Source organism: Erinaceus europaeus, chromosome 20 (genome assembly GCF_950295315.1).
Source record: "Erinaceus europaeus chromosome 20, mEriEur2.1, whole genome shotgun sequence".
NCBI classification, from domain to species: Eukaryota; Metazoa; Chordata; class Mammalia; order Eulipotyphla; family Erinaceidae; genus Erinaceus; species Erinaceus europaeus.
Genome location: NC_080181.1, coordinates 19,398,206 through 19,416,428, shown reverse-complemented (window position 1 = coordinate 19,416,428; position 18,223 = coordinate 19,398,206). Strand labels below are relative to the sequence as shown.

Below are 18,223 nucleotides of genomic sequence, written 5' to 3'. Positions count from 1 at the left end.
TTTCCCCCTCCCCTCTCAATTTCTGCCTCTACGCAGTAATAAATAAACAAACAAACAAAAGAATGTTTAAAAAAAAAGATGGGAGTCAGCAGTAGAGTAGCACAGCGGGTTAAGCGCATGTGACGCAAAGTGCAAGGACCGGCTCAAGGATCCCGGTTCGAGTCCCCGGCTCCCCCCCACCTGCAGGGGAGTCACTTCACAGGCAGTGAAGCAGGCCTGCAGGTGATCAGTAACAACAACAACTATAACAATTAAAAAAAAAAAAAAAGGGCAACAAAAAGGGAATATTTTTTTTTAATGTATTGCTTTTTTGGATCTAAAATTAAAAGAAGCAATGCAATCTAATTCTTTCCAAGGTTTATTCTTGGATTTCAGGGAGGTTCCCATTTGGTTTCAAAAGCAAGGATTGAGTTTCCTTTTTGTCTTTTCCACTGACATCATCAGAACATGCCCTCGACCACTTCCCCACCTATGTCTATTACTACCTGACGAAGTTGAGGTTCGCTGTACATCTGTTCAATATTCTGGGTGGTGCTTGCAATGCAGTTCTTTAAATCTGTTAAAGAAGAGAATATGTAGTTCAAATCATCTCATACTGTGTCAGCTATGTTGTTTCAACTAGGCAGAGGGCTCTGCTTCCCTGTACCTGAGGTGATAATCACTGTACCTTCATTCTAGGAACCCCAAGAGCATACTTCTTCTAGGTTAATGTAGTTAAACTTCTATGATCACAGAACCTATATAACCTGCATAATTATATCAGTTAAAGAAAATGACCTCTTCGGAGTCCAGCGGTAGGGCAGCGGGTTAAGTGCACATGGGATGAAGCGCAAGGTCCGGCGTAAGGATCCCGGTTCTAGATCCAGCTCCCCACCTTCGGGGGGGTCGCTTCACAAGTGGTAAAGCAGGTCTGCAGGTGTCTATCTTTCTCTCCCCCCTCTGCCTTCCCCTCCTCTCTCCACTTCTCTCTGTCCTATCCAACAACGATATCAATAACAAAAATAACTACAACAATAAAAAACATGGGCAACAAAAGGGAAAATAAATAAATAAATATATTTTTTAAAAAGACCTCTTACAATAACCGGGACCAAAGTTTCTCACCAAGGGATCAGGGAGGTAGCTCTGTGGAAGGAATGCACTCCCCTTTTATGCCTGATGCTTTGGATTTTATCCCTGGCACTATATGAGAGCACCAAAGGCAGGGACCAACATATGATGAAGCTGTGCTTTGGGGGTCCCTCTCTTATACAAATATGAAATAAAAATGGGGAGCTGGTGAGTAGCTCACTTGGCTAGCATGCTGCTTTGCCACATGTGTGACCCAGGTTCAAGCTTGGTTCCCAATGAATAGAAGGAAATTTTTATGCTAGGGTTTCTTTTACTCTCTCTGCTTCTCTGCCCTTCTGTCTCTATGTAAAAATAAAGAAAGAAAATAAATAAATGGGTCAGGGAGGTGGCTCCTCAATACAGTGAAGCAAGGCCCTCCATTCAGTCCCTGACACCACATTAAACAACATAATATTCAAGGAGGAAACTATCTTTATTTGAAAAAGAACCCCAGTGGGTCTCTTGGGTGTAAAATAAGTGTCTCAGAAATAGAGCCTGAAACGAGAAGTCAGAGAAATAAGGCAGGGCTAGATTTCTGGGAAATAAGAACTTGGGAAGAATTTGGTATTTTATTTTGCTTCCCATATAAAAAGAAAAAAGGGGGAGGGGGAAAAATCTGAGCAACATGACAATGAGGCCAAAGGACTTTTAAGAATGCTAATGTCATTTTAATCCATACATGTTGCTCAAATGCTTTCTATAGGAGAAAAAAAATAAACTCCCCAAAAGTAGAAATCCTGGAAACAAATTTTAAGTTTGTGTTAAATGAAACTAGAGTTCAGAAAAACCTTAGGAACAGCAGATGCAGAAAAAAAAAAAAAAGAAAGAAAGAAAAAAAAAAACCCAGCCTAAAATGACCAAGACTGACTTACTCTTCCCAAGAATTCTCAGGAATTGAGAATTGAGCAGGAAATCTTGGGGGGGGGGGGAGGTGGCAGGGGTGTCTTTCTACAGTGGGAACCAGGGAATATATAAGGTGTAGAAGACAGGAAGCAATTAGCATGACAAAAACACAATGGTATGAAGGACAGTGGCAAGAAGTCAAGCCAGGGCACCCAGGTTCCATATGTTAAAACAAACAGAACAAACAAGCTCAAAGAGCACAGCACCAACCCTGTATATCTTGCTCAATCTCACTCCTCCACCTCTGGAGACAGGTCTTTACAAAGCTTATCTCCTCGCTGGTCACAGTCCTAGGAGCAGGGTGTGCAGGCATTTCCAAGGAAGACCGGGAAGATGTCAGCGGCTTAGGCTCATGTACAAAATCTTCAGAAGAAGAAAAGGTATCTTCAACATCCTGAGAAGAGCTGTCTTTACTTGTACTGCAGGAAGAAAGAAATCATACTCATAGATAAGATCATTTTCGAAAGATGGCCATGCCTGAACTCAAATGCTTTCTCCAGCAAGTTGCCATGTGCAAAGATAGAGCTACTGGTGAGTATTCTATTCAAGGCCTAAGACCCAAGGCTTTTCTTTTTTCTTTTAATTTTAGTTTATTTACTATTGGATAGAGACAGAGAGAAATTAAGAGGGTAGGGGTATAGAGAAGGGAGAGAAGCAGAGTGACACCTGCAGCCCTGTTTCACCACTTGTGAAGTTTCCCTCCAGCAGGTGGGTGCCAGGGGCTTGAACTTAGGTCCTTGCTCACTGTAGTGTGTATGCTTAACCAGGTGCTCCTCGCCTGCCCACCCCACCCCCCAGACTTTTCTTTATGTGTATCAACTCAATTATCACAACTTGCTTATGAGGCAGTTCTTGCTACTGCCACCCCATTTTACCAATTATAACCCCAAGGGTTACAGAAACTAAGCAACGTGCTCAAGTTCACCAAGATGGTAAATGAAGATGAACTTAAACCTACATCTGTCTTTGTCTATGGCTCCTGATCTCCAATGACATGTTATGATGCCTTCTCAAGAGGAAGGGGCTAGAAGGAAGATGGAGAAGATTGGGACTGAATTAAAGAATCAACTAGGGAGTAGGGCTGTAGCGGAGCGGGTTAAGCGCAGGTGGCGCAAAGCACAAGGACCGGCATAAGGATCCCGGTTCGAACCCCGGCTCCCCACCTGCAGGGGAGTCGCTTCACGGGCGGTGAAGCAGGTCTGCAGGTGTCTATCTTTCTCTCCTCCTCTCTGTCTTCCCCTCCTCTCTCCATTTCTCTCTGTCCTATCCAACAACGACAACAACAATAATAACTACAACAATAAAACAACAAGGGCAACAAAAGGGAATAAATAAATAAAATAAATATTTTAAAAAATTATGAAAAAAAAAAAAAAGAATCAACTAGAGTTTCCAAAAGTGACTGATTAAAGTGAGACTCTCCACCCAGGAACAAACTATACAGAAAAAAGGGGAAAGGGAGAGATAGCATCATAGGTATGCAAAGAAACTTTCATGCCTGAGGCTGCAAGGTCTCAGGTTCAATCCCCAGTACCACCTTAAACCAGAGGTGAGCCGTGCCTTGGTAAAATAAAAATAATAAATAAGAGAAAAATGAGTATCATCAGTGTAATATCCAAACAGCAGAAATAGAAACTGCAACCTCTGTGGTCCGGGAGGTGGCACAGTGGATAAAGCACTGGACTCTCAAGCATGAGGTCCTGAGTTCAATCCCCAGCAGCACATGTACCAGAGTGATGTCTGGTTCTTTCTCTCTCCTCCTATCTTTCTTGTAAATAAATAAAATCTTAAAAAAAAAAAAAAAAAAAAAAGAAACTGTAGCCTCAAGGGTGGTGCCGTGGATACAATGCTGGACTCTCAAGCATGAGTTCCCAAGTTCAATCCCCAGCACTGCAAGTGCCAAATTTGTTCTCTCTCCATTTCATTAATAAACTAATAAATGGGGAGCCGGGCGGTAGCGCAGCGGGTTAAGCGCAGGTGGCACAAAGTGCAAGGACTGGCGTAAGGATCCCGGTTTGAGCCCCCAGCTCTCCACCTGTAGGGGAGCCGCTTCACAGGCGGTGAAGCAGGTCTGCAGGTGTCTAACTTTCTCTCCCCCTCTCTGTCTTCCCCTCCTCTCTCCATTTCTCTCTGTTCTATCCAACAATGATGACATAAGTAACAATAAAAAACAAGGGCAACAAAAGGGAATAAATAAGTATAAAATTTTTTAATAAATAAATAAACTAATAAATGTTTTAGAAAATAAATGCAAACTGGATGGTACCCTGGAAGAGAACAAGGACAAGACAACCCCAGTTGCACAAGGCAAAGCTATAGCTTCAGTCAAGTAATATCCCAGCTATAAATGTTTTTTTTTTCATTTTACATCACTGTTATAAAATAACCCAGGACAAAGTATGCAAAGTAAATGTTACTTTATCTACTAATTAACTACTGTCAAACAAACTACACATAGACAAACCAGGAATATAAACAGCTTCTAATTGTATTTTGGTTTCTGTTTCACATCCAAACTGAAGAACATAAGTTTTCTTTAGCTTTGAATTCAAAGAAAGTCACTCTCTAACTCCTTCCAATCTGCTCTCTCATATGAAACAATGGAAGAAGTCTCTTCTCCCTAAAGACTTAATTAAGCTCAATTTCCTGCAATTCAATAGCCTATCCAGTCACATTTTAAAAAAATCAAATCATTTCTATCTCATGAAAACATTCTTTAAAAAATCCAAACACGGTGGTTTGGGAGGTGCCGCAGTGCATAATGCACTAGACTCTCAAGCATGAGGTCCCAAGTTCAATTCCCGGTAGCACATGTACCAGAATAATGTCTGGTTCTTTCTTTCTCTCCACCTGTCTTCTTCATGAATAAATAAAATCTTAAAAAAAAAAAAAAATTTATATTTACTTACTTATTTTCCCTTTTGTTGCCCTTGTTGTTTTATTGTTGTCGTTGTTGTTGGATAGGACAGAGAGAAATGGAGAAAGAAGGGGAAGACAGAGAGAGGGAGAGAAAGAAAAGACACCTGCAGACCCGCTTCACAGCTTGTGAAGCAACTCCCCTGCAGGTGGGGAGCCGGGGGCTCAAACCAGGATCCTTCCGCCAGTCCTTGCACTTTGTGCCACATGCACTTAACCCACTGCAATACACCCGACTCCCTAATAAAATCTTAAAAAGAAAAAAATCCAAACACATAGGTAGATGATAAAAGATTGAGGGCCACCCCCTCCTACACTCATGCACCCACTAGAGATATTACTCTAAATATTTGGAATATTCTATCCAGATATGCATGCCTGCATAAATAAACAAATCTTGGAGAGGAAGGAGCTAGGAAAATGTTCTTTTGCTTTGTTTTCAAACATAAAGGTCTAAGGAAAATAGGATCTAGTCTAGGTTTTTATTAGCCAAACACATATCAAATTTGATTAGAACGGACCCTAGTGGAACCTGTATCCTCATTCTGGGAACTTGGGCATATCACTGTGGTCTCTCTAATTTGCTTCATTCTCTTCTTTACTAGGTAAACTCTTTTAGGCTGCCCCCTTCAGTGTCTAGCCAATTTCATTGTATGTTTTAAATTTCTATTCATGAATTACTTTGTCTTTCACCAATGTCTGCCTAATTGTGCATTTTTCTGCAGCAAATGAAAAGAATGAGATATTTTTGGAAAAGGGGCTTGAGATTTCCTCTAGAAAAGGCTACCTCGAAACAGATAGCCGTAGCAGAGGACACCTACTCTAAACAGCGCCATTCTTCTGATATGATTTCAGTCATCCTGTGGGCAAGCTGAATGCATGGATGGGTACTCCCTCAAGAACTCTCAGCAGTCTCGAAACACATAGAGAGAGAGGGTGGGTGCATGGTCCCAATCAAATTGCAACAAAATCCAAGGGATATTATTTTAAGGCGTTAGTTTTCCTTACCTTTCATTGGATGCCAGGTCGGAAACTGGGCAGTGCACTGAAGAAAGTGGTAGTGGCATAGGAGCATCACTTTGAGAGGCAGAGCTCTCTGAGGCAGGCTTGGTACTGGCAAATTCAATAACGTATTTCAACATGTCTGGGAGTGGGAACCGAGCCGGACCTGAGCCATACTTCACATACCTACAAGGCAAAGACAAGGGTATTCGACCTCACACCTGAGGCTTGCTGGCAAATGTGTTAATGTGAGATGGGTCAATGGAAAAACTTATTCTGGGGGCCAGGTGTTAGTAGTGCACCTGGTTGAGTGTGCATGTTACAATGCATAAGAAACCAGGTTTCAAGCCCCCCAGTCGCCACCTGCAGGTGCCTCTATGTCTCTCTCCCTTTCTGTATCCCCCTTCCTCTCAATTTCTGGCTGTCCCTATCCAATGTAATAAAGAAAATTAGAAAGAAAAAATATATAGGGCAGGGGTTGACAGTATAATGGTTATGCAAAGAGACTCTCATGCTGAAGCCCCAGGTTCAATATCTGGCAAAAACCATAAACCAGAGCTGAGTAGTGCTCTGGTAAAAAAAAGAAAAAGAACGATTCAGAGGACCTAGTGGGGGTTGTATTGTTATATGGAAAACTGAGGAATGTTATGCATGTACAAACTATTGTACTTACTGTTGAATGTAAAACATTAATTCCCCAATAAAAATAATAATAAAAATAAAATAAAAATAAAGAAAAAAAAAGAAAAACAAACTTATTCCTTACATCTAATCTTGAACAGGTTATTCAATAATGATCTGCAGGGCAGAAATTCTCAAACTACAAAAGAACAAATTCCCAGAATTCTATCTGTTTATACCAGGCAGAAAAACATTTCAAATGCACTTCTAATAGAGTTTGGGGAGACAGCATAATGTGCCTGAGGCTTCAAGATCACAAATTCAATCACTAGCACCCACCATAAGCCAGAGCTAAGCAGTGTATTCAGAGAGAGACAGAGAAAGGAGGAGGAAGAGGAGAGATGTGCATTTCTGATCAAATCCATGCTTTCAAAGTTGGCTGTTTTCTTTTGTGATCATATCAAATTTAAGATTTAGGGCAGGGATAGATAGCATAATGGTTATGCAAAGAGACTCTCACGCTTGAGGCTCCAAGTTCCCAAGTTCAATCCCCCACACCACCATAAGTCAAAGCTGAACAATGCTCTGGTAAAAATAAATAAATAAATAAATATGCAATCAAAACTAGAAATGATTCTAATAATACTCAAAATCTGCCATTATAAGCACACGCCTGACTCTTAATACATTTACTTTCATGAATTCTACAGTTAAATATGGTAAAGAGAGTGTAAATGCTACAGGCATTTAAGTTGACGGACCAGTATAAGTAAAACCTGTAATTCTGTGATTCCTTTTACAAGCAGAGTCACTTCCCATTTTTCTTTTCTCGGCTAATGGGAAGGAGGTATAGGACTAGACAGAAGGAAAATGGTCTGCCTCTTTATCAAAAGATTATTAAGAAACACAGTGGAAGATAAAGCACATGCACCTCAGAAGCCAGCCACATGTTACAGGGCAGGTGGCAAAGACACTTCATCTTCACAGCTTTTAAAGAGGAAGAGAACTGGATTCTGCAGTCCTAGTTTTCATTGAAAAGGATTTCAGGTATATAAAGCAAAAGGAACCTTAGAGAACGGTTCTGTCCCTAAGCTGTACTTCCTTCCTAACATTAATTTCAGCAACACTCAGCTTATTCAAGCTACTTCATTCATGGAGTCACTCTCAGTATTTCACCATCCCACCATCCGTGACCCTCCACAGTACACACACAGAACCCCTAGTCTGTCTCTTAAGACAGTTAAGCGCTTTGCTCTCTACACTTATTGAAATAGTCTACTGACATATAACTGGCCTGGAACAACTAAAAAAGTTGTCTTAAAATATTTGGGGGTCGGGAGTCGGGCGGTAGCGCAGTGGGTTAAGAGCACGTGGCGCAAAGCGCAAGGACCAGTGTAAGGATCAGCGTAAGGATCCCGCTTTGAGCCCCGGCTCCCCACCTGCAGGGGAGTCACTTCATAGGCAGTGAAGCAGGTCTGCAGGTGTCTGTCTTTCTCCCCCTGTCTGTTTTTCCCTTCTCTCTCCATTTCTGTCTGTCTTACCCACAACGATGACAATAACAACAACAATAATAACTACAACAATAAAAACAAGAGCAACAAAAGGAAATAAATGAAAAAAAAATTGGGGGTCAGAAGGTGGCTCATTGGATACTGCACACACTTTCCCAAGTGAGAGGACCTGGATTCAAGCATCTGCTCACACATGGGAGCACCTGCACGTAGAGGCTTCATAAATGGTGGAGCAGTACTATTAACTCTTCCTTCTGTTTCTCTCCCTCTGTCATGTGAAACTTCTCTAGCTTATATGAAATAGATAAATCTTGGGAGGTAGAAATTATTTTCATCCGGGGCCAGACAAGTGACACACCTAGTTAAACACGCACACTACAGAAATTATTTTCATCAGAGAGAAAGACCAGAACACTCTTTAGATGTGCCAATCATTGACCCTGGGGACTTCTAGAGCCTCAAACATGCAAAGTCTAGTGTGCAATGGCTGTGCTATCTCCCCAGCTCCAAATAAACCTGTCTTATTAGCAATGCAACACGGATAATCTGCCTAGGAGCTTAAGTCAGCATTTTATACCTTCCCAGGTTTTCTATATTTTGAATATGGTTCTTTCACAAGGGAAAAAATTTCTCTATAAAATTCCGTTTTATGACAGTTATTTTTGTTTGACTACTGAATTCCATTAGATAAATCTGCTTTAGAAACAACTCCTTTATGCAATGCAGCCACCTGTATTTAGTAGAAACTGAACAAAAGTTGTTTCTAAAAGATAGTACGGGGCCAGGAGATAGCTCACAGTCTAGCACACACTTTACCATGTGTGAGGGTTCTGGTTCATACCTATGGTACAAAATGCATGAGGCAATACTTAAGCTCTGAATAATCAAATTATCTGATTTTAATATTTTTTTTCCTCTACCTTTTTTTTTTAAAGATTTTATTTATTTATTAATGAGAAACATAGGCAGAGAGACAAAGAGCCAGACATCACTCTGGTACATGTGCTGCCGGGGATTGAACTCAGGACCTCATGCTTGAGAGTCCGATGCTTTATTCACTATGCTACCTCCTGGACCACTCCTCTACCTTTTTAAGCACAAAGGTGTCCATAACTCACCTTTCCAGCTTTTCCTGAAGAATTTTTATTTCTTCCTTCAACTTTCGAATACATTGTCTCTTACTTCGAATAAGCTCTTTGCTCCGGTACATGTACCTAAATAAATGGGAAGTCCACAAATACATGTTATACTATATATATATATATATATATATATATATATATATATATATATATATATATATATATATCAGTAATACAAACTCTCAATGAAAAAGGGATACAAGAAACGATTTAAAAAGAAAAAAAAAAAAGAAAACATCCTCAATCAAAGATCATTTCTGACAGTGCACAGGTAACATAAGAGATGGTAAAACTGACATGTTAATTCTAATATATTCTTATATAGAAAAACAATGGATCAGAACAGTAAAATAATTGTGAAGAAGAAAAAAAAAACACCTGTAAGATATTATTATCTGATGTCAGGATTTACAAAAAGCCACAGTAATCAAGACAATAATGGCATTGACATAAGATATAAAGAAATAGACGACAGTAACAGACCTAGAAGTTGAAGTTCCATTTTTCACAGAACTAAGGCAATTCAACAAGAGAGAGTGCTGTAATAACAAGATACCTCCTTCCCTCCTCCAGTAAAACAAAACAACAAAAACTCTATCTCAAACTATAAATAAAAATAAACTTAAGATGAAACATAAACATAAACATGAGTTAAAACCTCAAGGGAAAAAACTGTGACTTTGGGTTAGCAAAGATTTCTCACACAGAACACAAAAAGCAGAAATTATTATACTAGGCTTCATCAAACTAAAAATCACCTGTTCTTTTAAAGACACTGGTAAAAAAAAAATGAAATAGAGACAAGGCACATGTGGATTTGGAGCTACACAGAAAAATGAATCATTCCCATAAGCACACTAGAATTGCCTGAATCAGAAATACTGATAATTCTAAGTACTAGTTGAGAATCTCTTTGCTGTTAGGAATGCAAAATTGTACAGTCACTTCAGAAAATGGTTTGGGTGTGCTGGTTACGCAAAAAGGCTTTCATGCCTGAGGCACCAAAGGTCCCAGGTTCATTCCCAGCACCACCAAGAGCCAGAGCAGAGCAGTGCTCTGGTTTAAAAAACAAAAGGAGGATGGGGTGAGAGGATTAAAAATAGGTTGGGTATTTCTTTTTTCTTTTTTATTGAGGGGATGAATGGTATACAAACAATAGTAAATGCAGTGGTTGGTAAATGTATAAAATTTCTGGGGCCAGGTGGTGGTGCACCTGGTTGCGCACACACATTACAATGTGCAAGGGCCCCAGTTTGAGCCCCTAGTCCCCACCTGCAGGGCAAAAGCTTCACAAGTGGTGAAGCAGGCAGGGCTGCAGGTGTCTCTCTGTCTCTCATCCTCTCTACCTCCCCATTCCACTCGATTTCCGGCTGTCTCTATCCAATAAGTAAATAAAAATAATAAATAGGGGAGTCGGGCGGTGGCGCAGTGGGTTAAGCGCACATGGCGCAAAGCGCAGGGACCGGCGTAAGGATCCCGGTTCGAGCCCCCAGCTCGCCACCTGCAGGGGAGTCGCTTCACGGGGGTGAAGCAGGTCTGCAGGTGTCTATCTTTCTCTCCCCCTCTCTCTCTGTCTTCCCCTCCTCTCTCCATTTCTCTCTGTCCTATCCAACAACAAAGCAACGTCAACAATGGCAATAATAACCGCAACGAGGCTGCAACAACTAGGGCAACAAAAAGGAGGAAAAATGGCCTCCAGGAGCGGTGGATTCATGGTGCAGGCACCGAGCCCAGCAATAACCCTGGAGGAAAATAATAATAATAATAATAATAATAATAAATAGATAAAAAAAAATTTCTGTTTTTTGCAAATCATTCAACTCCCCCCACCTGCAACTAGGTCTTTCTCCACAGTATTGTATCTGGACTTGAAACACCCCCACACCCATCCCAGAGTCCATTACTTTGGTGCAGTACACCAAAGTCGATTATTTCTAATAAAGTTAAGCTACACATAATCCAACTCTGCACATTAATCAACCCATGACATGATGCACTCAACACACACTCCTTTCTCCTGCTGCAATACATCAAGAATTCAATCATCATAAGAACTTACCTGTCCATATAAATAATCTGAGGAAATTCCAACTTATTGTGAATTTTCTCTGGCTGACCAAGGGACTGGTTGAACTCAAATCTTGAGAGTTCAAAGGTCAACACTGGAGGTAGTTTTGTAAACCAACGCTTAAGCCACGAAGAGAAATGAGAAGAAAGAAGTTAATTTGGGGGAGGAAGAATCAGATCACAACTGTGCTATATCAAGCTTCCGCCGTAATTTTTACATGTATATTTGTACATAGATATTTAATTCTTTTTAATTTATGGGAAAGGACAGAAACAGCATTCTCCTCTATCTCCCCCTCCTCTCGATTTCTGTCTCTAACCAGTTGATAAGTAAAGAAACTGCACCAAGGGTTCGGGCGCTAGCTCAGCGGGTTAAGCGTGGTGGCGCAAAGCACAAAGACCGGCGTTAAGGATCCCAGTTTGAGCCCCCAACTCCCCACCTGCAGGGGAGTCACTTCACAAGCGGTGAAGCAGGTCTGCTGGTGTCTGTCTTTCTCTCCCCCCCTCTGTCTTCCCCTCCTCTCTCCATTTCTCTCTGTCCTATCCTACAATGACGACATCAATAACAACAATTACAACAATAAAAAAAAAAACAAGGGCAACAAAGGGGATAAATAAGTAAATATTAAAAAAAAACACTGCACCAAGTATTGGCACAACTCAGTCATTCAAAAGAGGTTTAAACCTGAAGAAAACAGCCATTCTACAGAGAGGGTCACAAGCTGTGACCCAAGCAGCACATAACTAAGGAGACAACTGTCCATGGAATCAGTTAAAAAGACGAACACGGGAGTCGGGCGGTAGTGTAGCGGGTTAAGCACAGGTGGCGCAAATCACAAGGACCACCATAAGGATCCCGGTTCGAGCCCCTGGCTCCCCACCTGCAGGGGAGTCGCTTTACAAGCAGTGAAGAAGGTCTGCAGGTGTCTTTCTCTCCCCCTCTCTGTCTTCCCCATCTCTCTCCATTTCTCTCTGTCCTATCCAACAACGAGGACATCAACAACAATAAAAACAACAAGGGCAACAAAAAGCAAATAAATATTTTTTTTAAAAAAAAAGAGGAACACATGACATAATTTATACCCTATTTATAGCCTTTGTGTCCAAACAGGAATCTTGAAGAACCACATGGCTATACGTTCTCAAGTTTTTAGAAGAACTGTGGAATCCTAAGAACTCACAGATGTCTCAAGGGGCTGAATGACACCAACCCACAATGCCACGTTTTGTTTGTTTGTTTTTTCCCCAAAAGGAAAGGGCTGGCAAGATAGCTCACTTGTCATATGTACAACCCAGGTTCAAGCCCAGCCCCCACTGCATTGAAAGAAGCTTTGGTGCTATGGTCTCCCATTCCCCCTTCTCTGTCTCTAAAATCATAATAAAGTAAGCAAGAACTTATATAAAGAAAATCTCCATTATCACTGACCACAGTGAGGAAAAGCTGAGTCAGGAGAGGCATTTCTCTCTCTGGAGAACCTGCATCAATCAGCAGGTACAGCTGCTATAGCCCATCAGGGATTATCTTTCCCACAAAAAGCTAGGGAGGGGACCTGGGCGATGGTGGCTCGAATGGAGTGCACGTGTTACCATCATAAAGGCCCTGGTTCAAGCCCAGATCCTCACCTTCATGAAGGAGGTTTTACAAGTGGTGAAGCAGTGCTGCAGGTGTCTTAGTTTCTTCCTCTCTATCTCAACTTCTCTCTCAATTTCTATCTCTACCCAAAAGGAAGAGAGAGAAGGAAGGAAGGAAAGAAGGAAAGAAAAGAGCAGAGTGATGCAAAGCTAGGAAGCAGCTCTCTCCCAGTGCTGGAATTGTTCTCCCAAGATCATGCGAGGCTTCCTACTATCATTCAAGAAGGCTTTTGCTGATCCTATAATGATAGAATAGACCAGATCACACAGTAGTGACAATGATCGTACAGATGCAACTGCTTCTGAACCCCACTGGAGTTACTGAGATGTTAACTGCCCTTGCTCCCTTTAATTAACTCGCCTTTCAGCCAACAACAACAAAAAGTTTTTAATGAGTGTTAATTTTTAAAAAGTTACTTTAAAAGCAAATAGCAGGATTTATCACTGAGAACAGCAGCTGCGATAATAGGGAAAACATGGAGGCAGGCTCTCCCTACTCAGCTACAGGTTGGCTTCAACAGAAAGAGAGAGACTGGATCATACTTACATCATCAGAAGCAGCCTACATTTTTTACATGATTAATTCAAATCCCCACTAGTAGTGTGAACGTATCAAACACAACAACTCAAGCAGTTCATGAGAGATTGCAGACGAGATCACATTGTTTGAAACGCAATGATTTCACCTGTGATGGGCAAAGGGGTGACCAAAAAGCTCAAAGCTTCCACTCCACTCACCTCTTGTCCATACTTCACAGCATGGTCAGAAGGCAGCAGCTGAATGTCACCCTCCACCATGGCTCCTTCCAAACACTCATCCAAGTTGTGATAACCGTTTACCTGTAGGGGGTACTGGCCGAAGGTCTCATTGTTACAGAAGGGTTTTCCTAAGGCAAAAAGAAACAGATCATTCAGGGGCCAGGCAGTGGTGACATTATAATGTGAAAAGACCCAGGTTCAAACCCTGGTCCCTACCTGGAGGGGAAAAGCTTCACAAGTGGTGAAGCAGGGCTGCAGGTGTCTGTCTGTCTCTCTCCCTGTCTTCCCATCCTCTTTGAATTCTCTCTGTCTCTATCCAATAATAGATAAATAGTAATAATAACAAAAGAAACAGATCGCTCTTTTAAAGACATCACTTCTGCACATCTCAAGCCTTTTATTTTTTTTCCTAGAACCACAGAAATAATGACTTTTGAACTTTAGTAACTTCCTGAGAGCTGCTTTGGAAGTTTCAGCTTGTATGGTAACCTCTAGTGAACCACTGGAGCCAGACAATGGCCATTCAAAACAGCCACTGTCACAAAAAAAAAACAAAAACAGGTTGAGAGTCAGGCGGTAGCACATCGGGTTAAGTGCAGGTGGCGCAAAGCACAAGGACAGGAGTAAGAATCCTGGTTTGAGCCCCTGGCTCCCCACCTGCAGGGGAGTCGCTTCATAGGCAGTGAAGCAGGTCTGCAGGTGTCTGTCTTTCTCTCCCCTTCTCCATCTTCTCCTCCTCTCTCCATTTCTCTCTGTGTGATCCAACAACACTGACATCAATAACAACAATAATAACTACAACAATAAAAACAAGGGCAACAAAAGGGAATAAATAAATAAATATAAAGAAGAGAAAAGAAAAGAAAAGAAAAGAAAAGAAGAGAAAAGGAAGACAACCAGGCATTAAGTGCCTCCTGATCAGACTGTCCCACCACCTATGAATTGGTCTTGACCAAAAAAAAAAAAAGCCTGACCAGAACCTAGCAAAACCCCCTGGATCCAGCCAGCAATTTACAGAAAAGGAGACCAGAGGGAGACCACTGTAGACTGTCTACACTAGCAGCACTATTCCACGCTGCAGAAATACCCCAGAGAACAAGTAGCCTACTTTCCCTGGCCACTTAATAAAACTCCTGAGATTCAATGCTACATCAGAGCAAGCCAACACACACACACACACACACACACACACACACACACACACACACACCACCACCACCACCACCATCAACAACAATAACAACAACAACCAAAAACTGAGCAGTATCACTGTGTCTCACATTGTTATAGTGTTGATTCTGGATGCAAATATGACAAGAACTTACAATAACAACTCTGAGGTAGAGATGATGCCTGTTTTACAGGTGGAAAGACTGAGGACCCAGGTAGGGTGCAGAACGTCCAGGCAGAAATGGCTCTACCTAGCTCTCAAACCAGTATGACAGACATGTCTGGATGGGGTCAGGGCAATGGTGCTGCTCACTTGAGAGGACATGTCATTATAAGCAAGAACCCAGGTTTAAGCCCCTGGTTTCCCCACCACTCACAGAGGAAATTTCAGAGTGGTAAAGCAACACTGTAGGTGTCTCTCTTTCTCTCTCCCTAGCTCCCCCTTCCCTCTCAATTTTTGTCTCTATTACAGACAAACAAATAAAAATACAGTCATGTTCATACATTAATAATTAATACTTAGAGCAGACAATTTACCGTCACGAATCCCTTCTGTGAGGAAAGTGCCATAGAATAGCTGCACCATTGGATTTTCAGATTTGTTCCGGGGACTGCTGCTTTTTAAAGAAAGGAGACAACATTGCATCATTTGGATCAAGTAAGCTCTATGCTAATCAGAATACCACTCAATAGCACATATTAGCACCAACTCTCAAAGAATCAGGCAGAGTTCAAAATAAGCAGTGAATTAGGTCAGTTCAAATACTCACTGAACCAGTATATGATTGACATTTAGCAATGTGCTAAATTCTAAACACACAGAGAGAGCCAGGTCTTAAAACAACCTGGGGCTGTTTTGACTTCCTAATACATCTACAGCACAGGCTATGACTTGGAGAAATCTAATAGTTATGGCTCTTCCAGGAACACAAAATTGCAGGTTGATATGACCATCTGTATCTTCAGAGGGGAAAACCCAAACACAGTAAAGGCATAACATGAGGAATAGGTGAATGTTCACCTAGGAGGTTGAGTAAACCCAGCAATTACTACTAGCGAAGAGTCATCCCCCCCCCCCATCACAAGTTTCTCTGGGCCACTCCAAGTAGGAAGGGTGCACAAAAGAATCCTCGACACTCACTTCACATTGACGGCTAGCTGGAACGCGTCTTCTAGCCAGTCCAGGAGCTTGTGTGTGAATTCACTCACATCTTGCTGTAAAAAAAAGGGGGGGAGGGGTACAGATTACCAAAGAATTAGACCTAACACCTGATCTTCAGGAAATGAAAATCTGTTCTTTCTACCAGTGACTAAGATTCTATTGGAACAAAAAAAACTGCATTTATTTTTTAAGGTCAAATATCATGAAAAAACACAAAATACACTGGAACCCATTTTCAACAGAAGATGCACCTGGCAGTCTCTATGTTGTGGTGAAATGAACTTGGAACTCTATGGGTTCCAGCTACACATCTTTGTAAGAAGTTAAACAAACAAAATCTTCCAATTAGATTTGGGGGGAGAGGGAACCAGGAGAAAGCTCACCCAGGAGAGTGCACCCTTTACCATGTGAGAGGACACGGGTCCCACCCACCACCGCAGCCTCTAAGCAAAAGAGAATGAATGAAGCTTCATGAGCAGTGGAGCAATGCTGTGGTGTCTCTCCTTCTCTCTGTCTTGCTTTCCCTCTCTGTGTCTAACTATCTGGGGGGAAAAAGTCCACCAAGAGTAGTGGAAACACTTGGGCATGAAGCTTTGGAGACAAAGAGGAATTAAAGGCACACTGTCATCCTGCAGACTAGAGTAAGATCTGAATGGAGAAAGGAAGCTTATATGAAATATTCTGAGCATACAGGGTTGTAGGAACAAAGGAAAAAAACACCGATTTTGAGAAAGAAGCTGTTCTACTGTAACAGCTTATTTCTAACAGGAGGCAGGGAAAGAGAAGTGTTCATATCTAGAAAGTTTCTGAACTCAGGTTTGATAGGAACACACACACACACACACACACATAGGACAGAGTCGCTCTAAGAGCAAAGTGTAGACAGCTTCACTTTTCTTATGGACCTTTTGCTAGGATTTCCTGAGCTATTTTCCAGTCTCCCCCTTCATACTTTAAACTGCTTTAATCTAACCCTACTCTTCCTCCTATGTCTTCATCCATTTAAAACACAGCCCTCCCACATAGTACACACACGTGCACACACTCTTTTGCATAACCATTATGCTATCTATTTTCCCTACTCCAAACATTATCTGCCCCTTAAGCATAATAAAGGTCAACATCAGGCAGCTATGATCTGCTGAGTCATGAGTGGATATGACTGAGGCCTGATTTCAAATCCACTGACTGAGGGGTGGCCTGAGCAGAATGGAGTTCCTGTACCTGCTGTTCCTCAGGTGACCGGAATGCTCCCTTTAAGAGCTCCAGGGCTGCCGAAGGGTCCACGAACTTGCGATTTGATCCCATCATCAGAGCAAACAGATACTGCAACTCTTGCATGAACACAATGTTTCTCTTTTCCTGTGGAAAACAGGATAATGCATGGCTGTGGGGGGTGGGCATAGCTCACAGGGTAAAGTATAAACTTCACCACATGTGAGGACCTGGATTCCAGCTTCAGGAAGCACATGAGAGCACTATGGACAACAGGTCCTGTGGTTTCTCCTATCTCTTGCTATCTTAAAATAAAAAAGAAGAGAGTCCACCTGGAGAGGTAAAGAGGTGGAATGGCACAAGCATGGAAACCTAGTCTGCCCAAAACGAAAAAGAAAAGAGGAGGAGGAGGAGGAAGAAGAAGAAAAGATAACATAGCAATCTGTACTCTTAAGATCTCTTGTTTAATAAATGCAAAAAATATAGAGATCAACTTCCTAATTTGTGTGTATCCAGATGGAGCTTAGACGAAGGGGGGTTAAACTGTCACAGCTGAGTTGATGAGGCCTCTGACCCTACACTGAGAACCATCTATGTAGGAGTCACAGAGGTCATGTCATCAGAAAGGCAAAAAAAAAAAAAAAAAAAAAAAAAAAAAGACTTCCTGGAAGCTGCTGCTCTCTGACCTGTTGATTAACTGCATGCCCAAAGTGAAGTCTGGAGATGGGCAGACAGCTGGCAAGGACAGAGTGAAGGTGCAGGCTCCTGTATCAGCCACCTGTCCCCCATCAGTAGCCTAGGCAGTGAGGGAGCAGTGACTGTACCATGAGCAAAACAGGTCATTATGAATCTCCTATCCATACGCTGCCACGGGGCGCTTACAGCTTTCTTAGAATAATGGTTTATCTAATCTTGTTCCTGTTTAGCTTACATGCTTATAAGCTCTACGCCTTGGCACAGTGGAGGGAAGAAAAAAAAAGTTATTGGAAATGTAAGAAGGTACAGATAGAAGT

The 18,223-nt window shown here is 41.7% G+C and overlaps 1 protein-coding gene across 11 annotated transcripts in view; it reads right to left on the bottom strand.

Annotated features, from left to right (window-relative positions):
* The window catches only part of USP28 (ubiquitin specific peptidase 28), a 61,180-nt gene that overhangs the window by 14,131 nt on the left and 28,826 nt on the right, over positions 1–18,223 (bottom strand). For 7 of the 11 annotated variants that reach the window (XM_060180035.1, XM_016195335.2, XM_060180037.1 and 4 more), the window contains exons 7-15: positions 17,220–17,357; positions 15,975–16,048; positions 15,371–15,450; positions 13,643–13,791; positions 11,265–11,392; positions 9,182–9,277; positions 5,938–6,117; positions 2,224–2,432; positions 486–556 (exon numbers count right to left, since the gene is read on the bottom strand). In XM_060180035.1, the coding sequence (XP_060036018.1) occupies positions 486–556; positions 2,224–2,432; positions 5,938–6,117; positions 9,182–9,277; positions 11,265–11,392; positions 13,643–13,791; positions 15,371–15,450; positions 15,975–16,048; positions 17,220–17,357 (1,125 nt within the window). The remainder of the gene's footprint in view (positions 1–485; positions 557–2,223; positions 2,433–5,937; positions 6,118–9,181; positions 9,278–11,264; positions 11,393–13,642; positions 13,792–15,370; positions 15,451–15,974; positions 16,049–17,219; positions 17,358–18,223) is intronic. The other 4 variants (XM_060180034.1, XM_060180041.1, XM_060180039.1 and 1 more) reach the window with 1 other exon arrangement.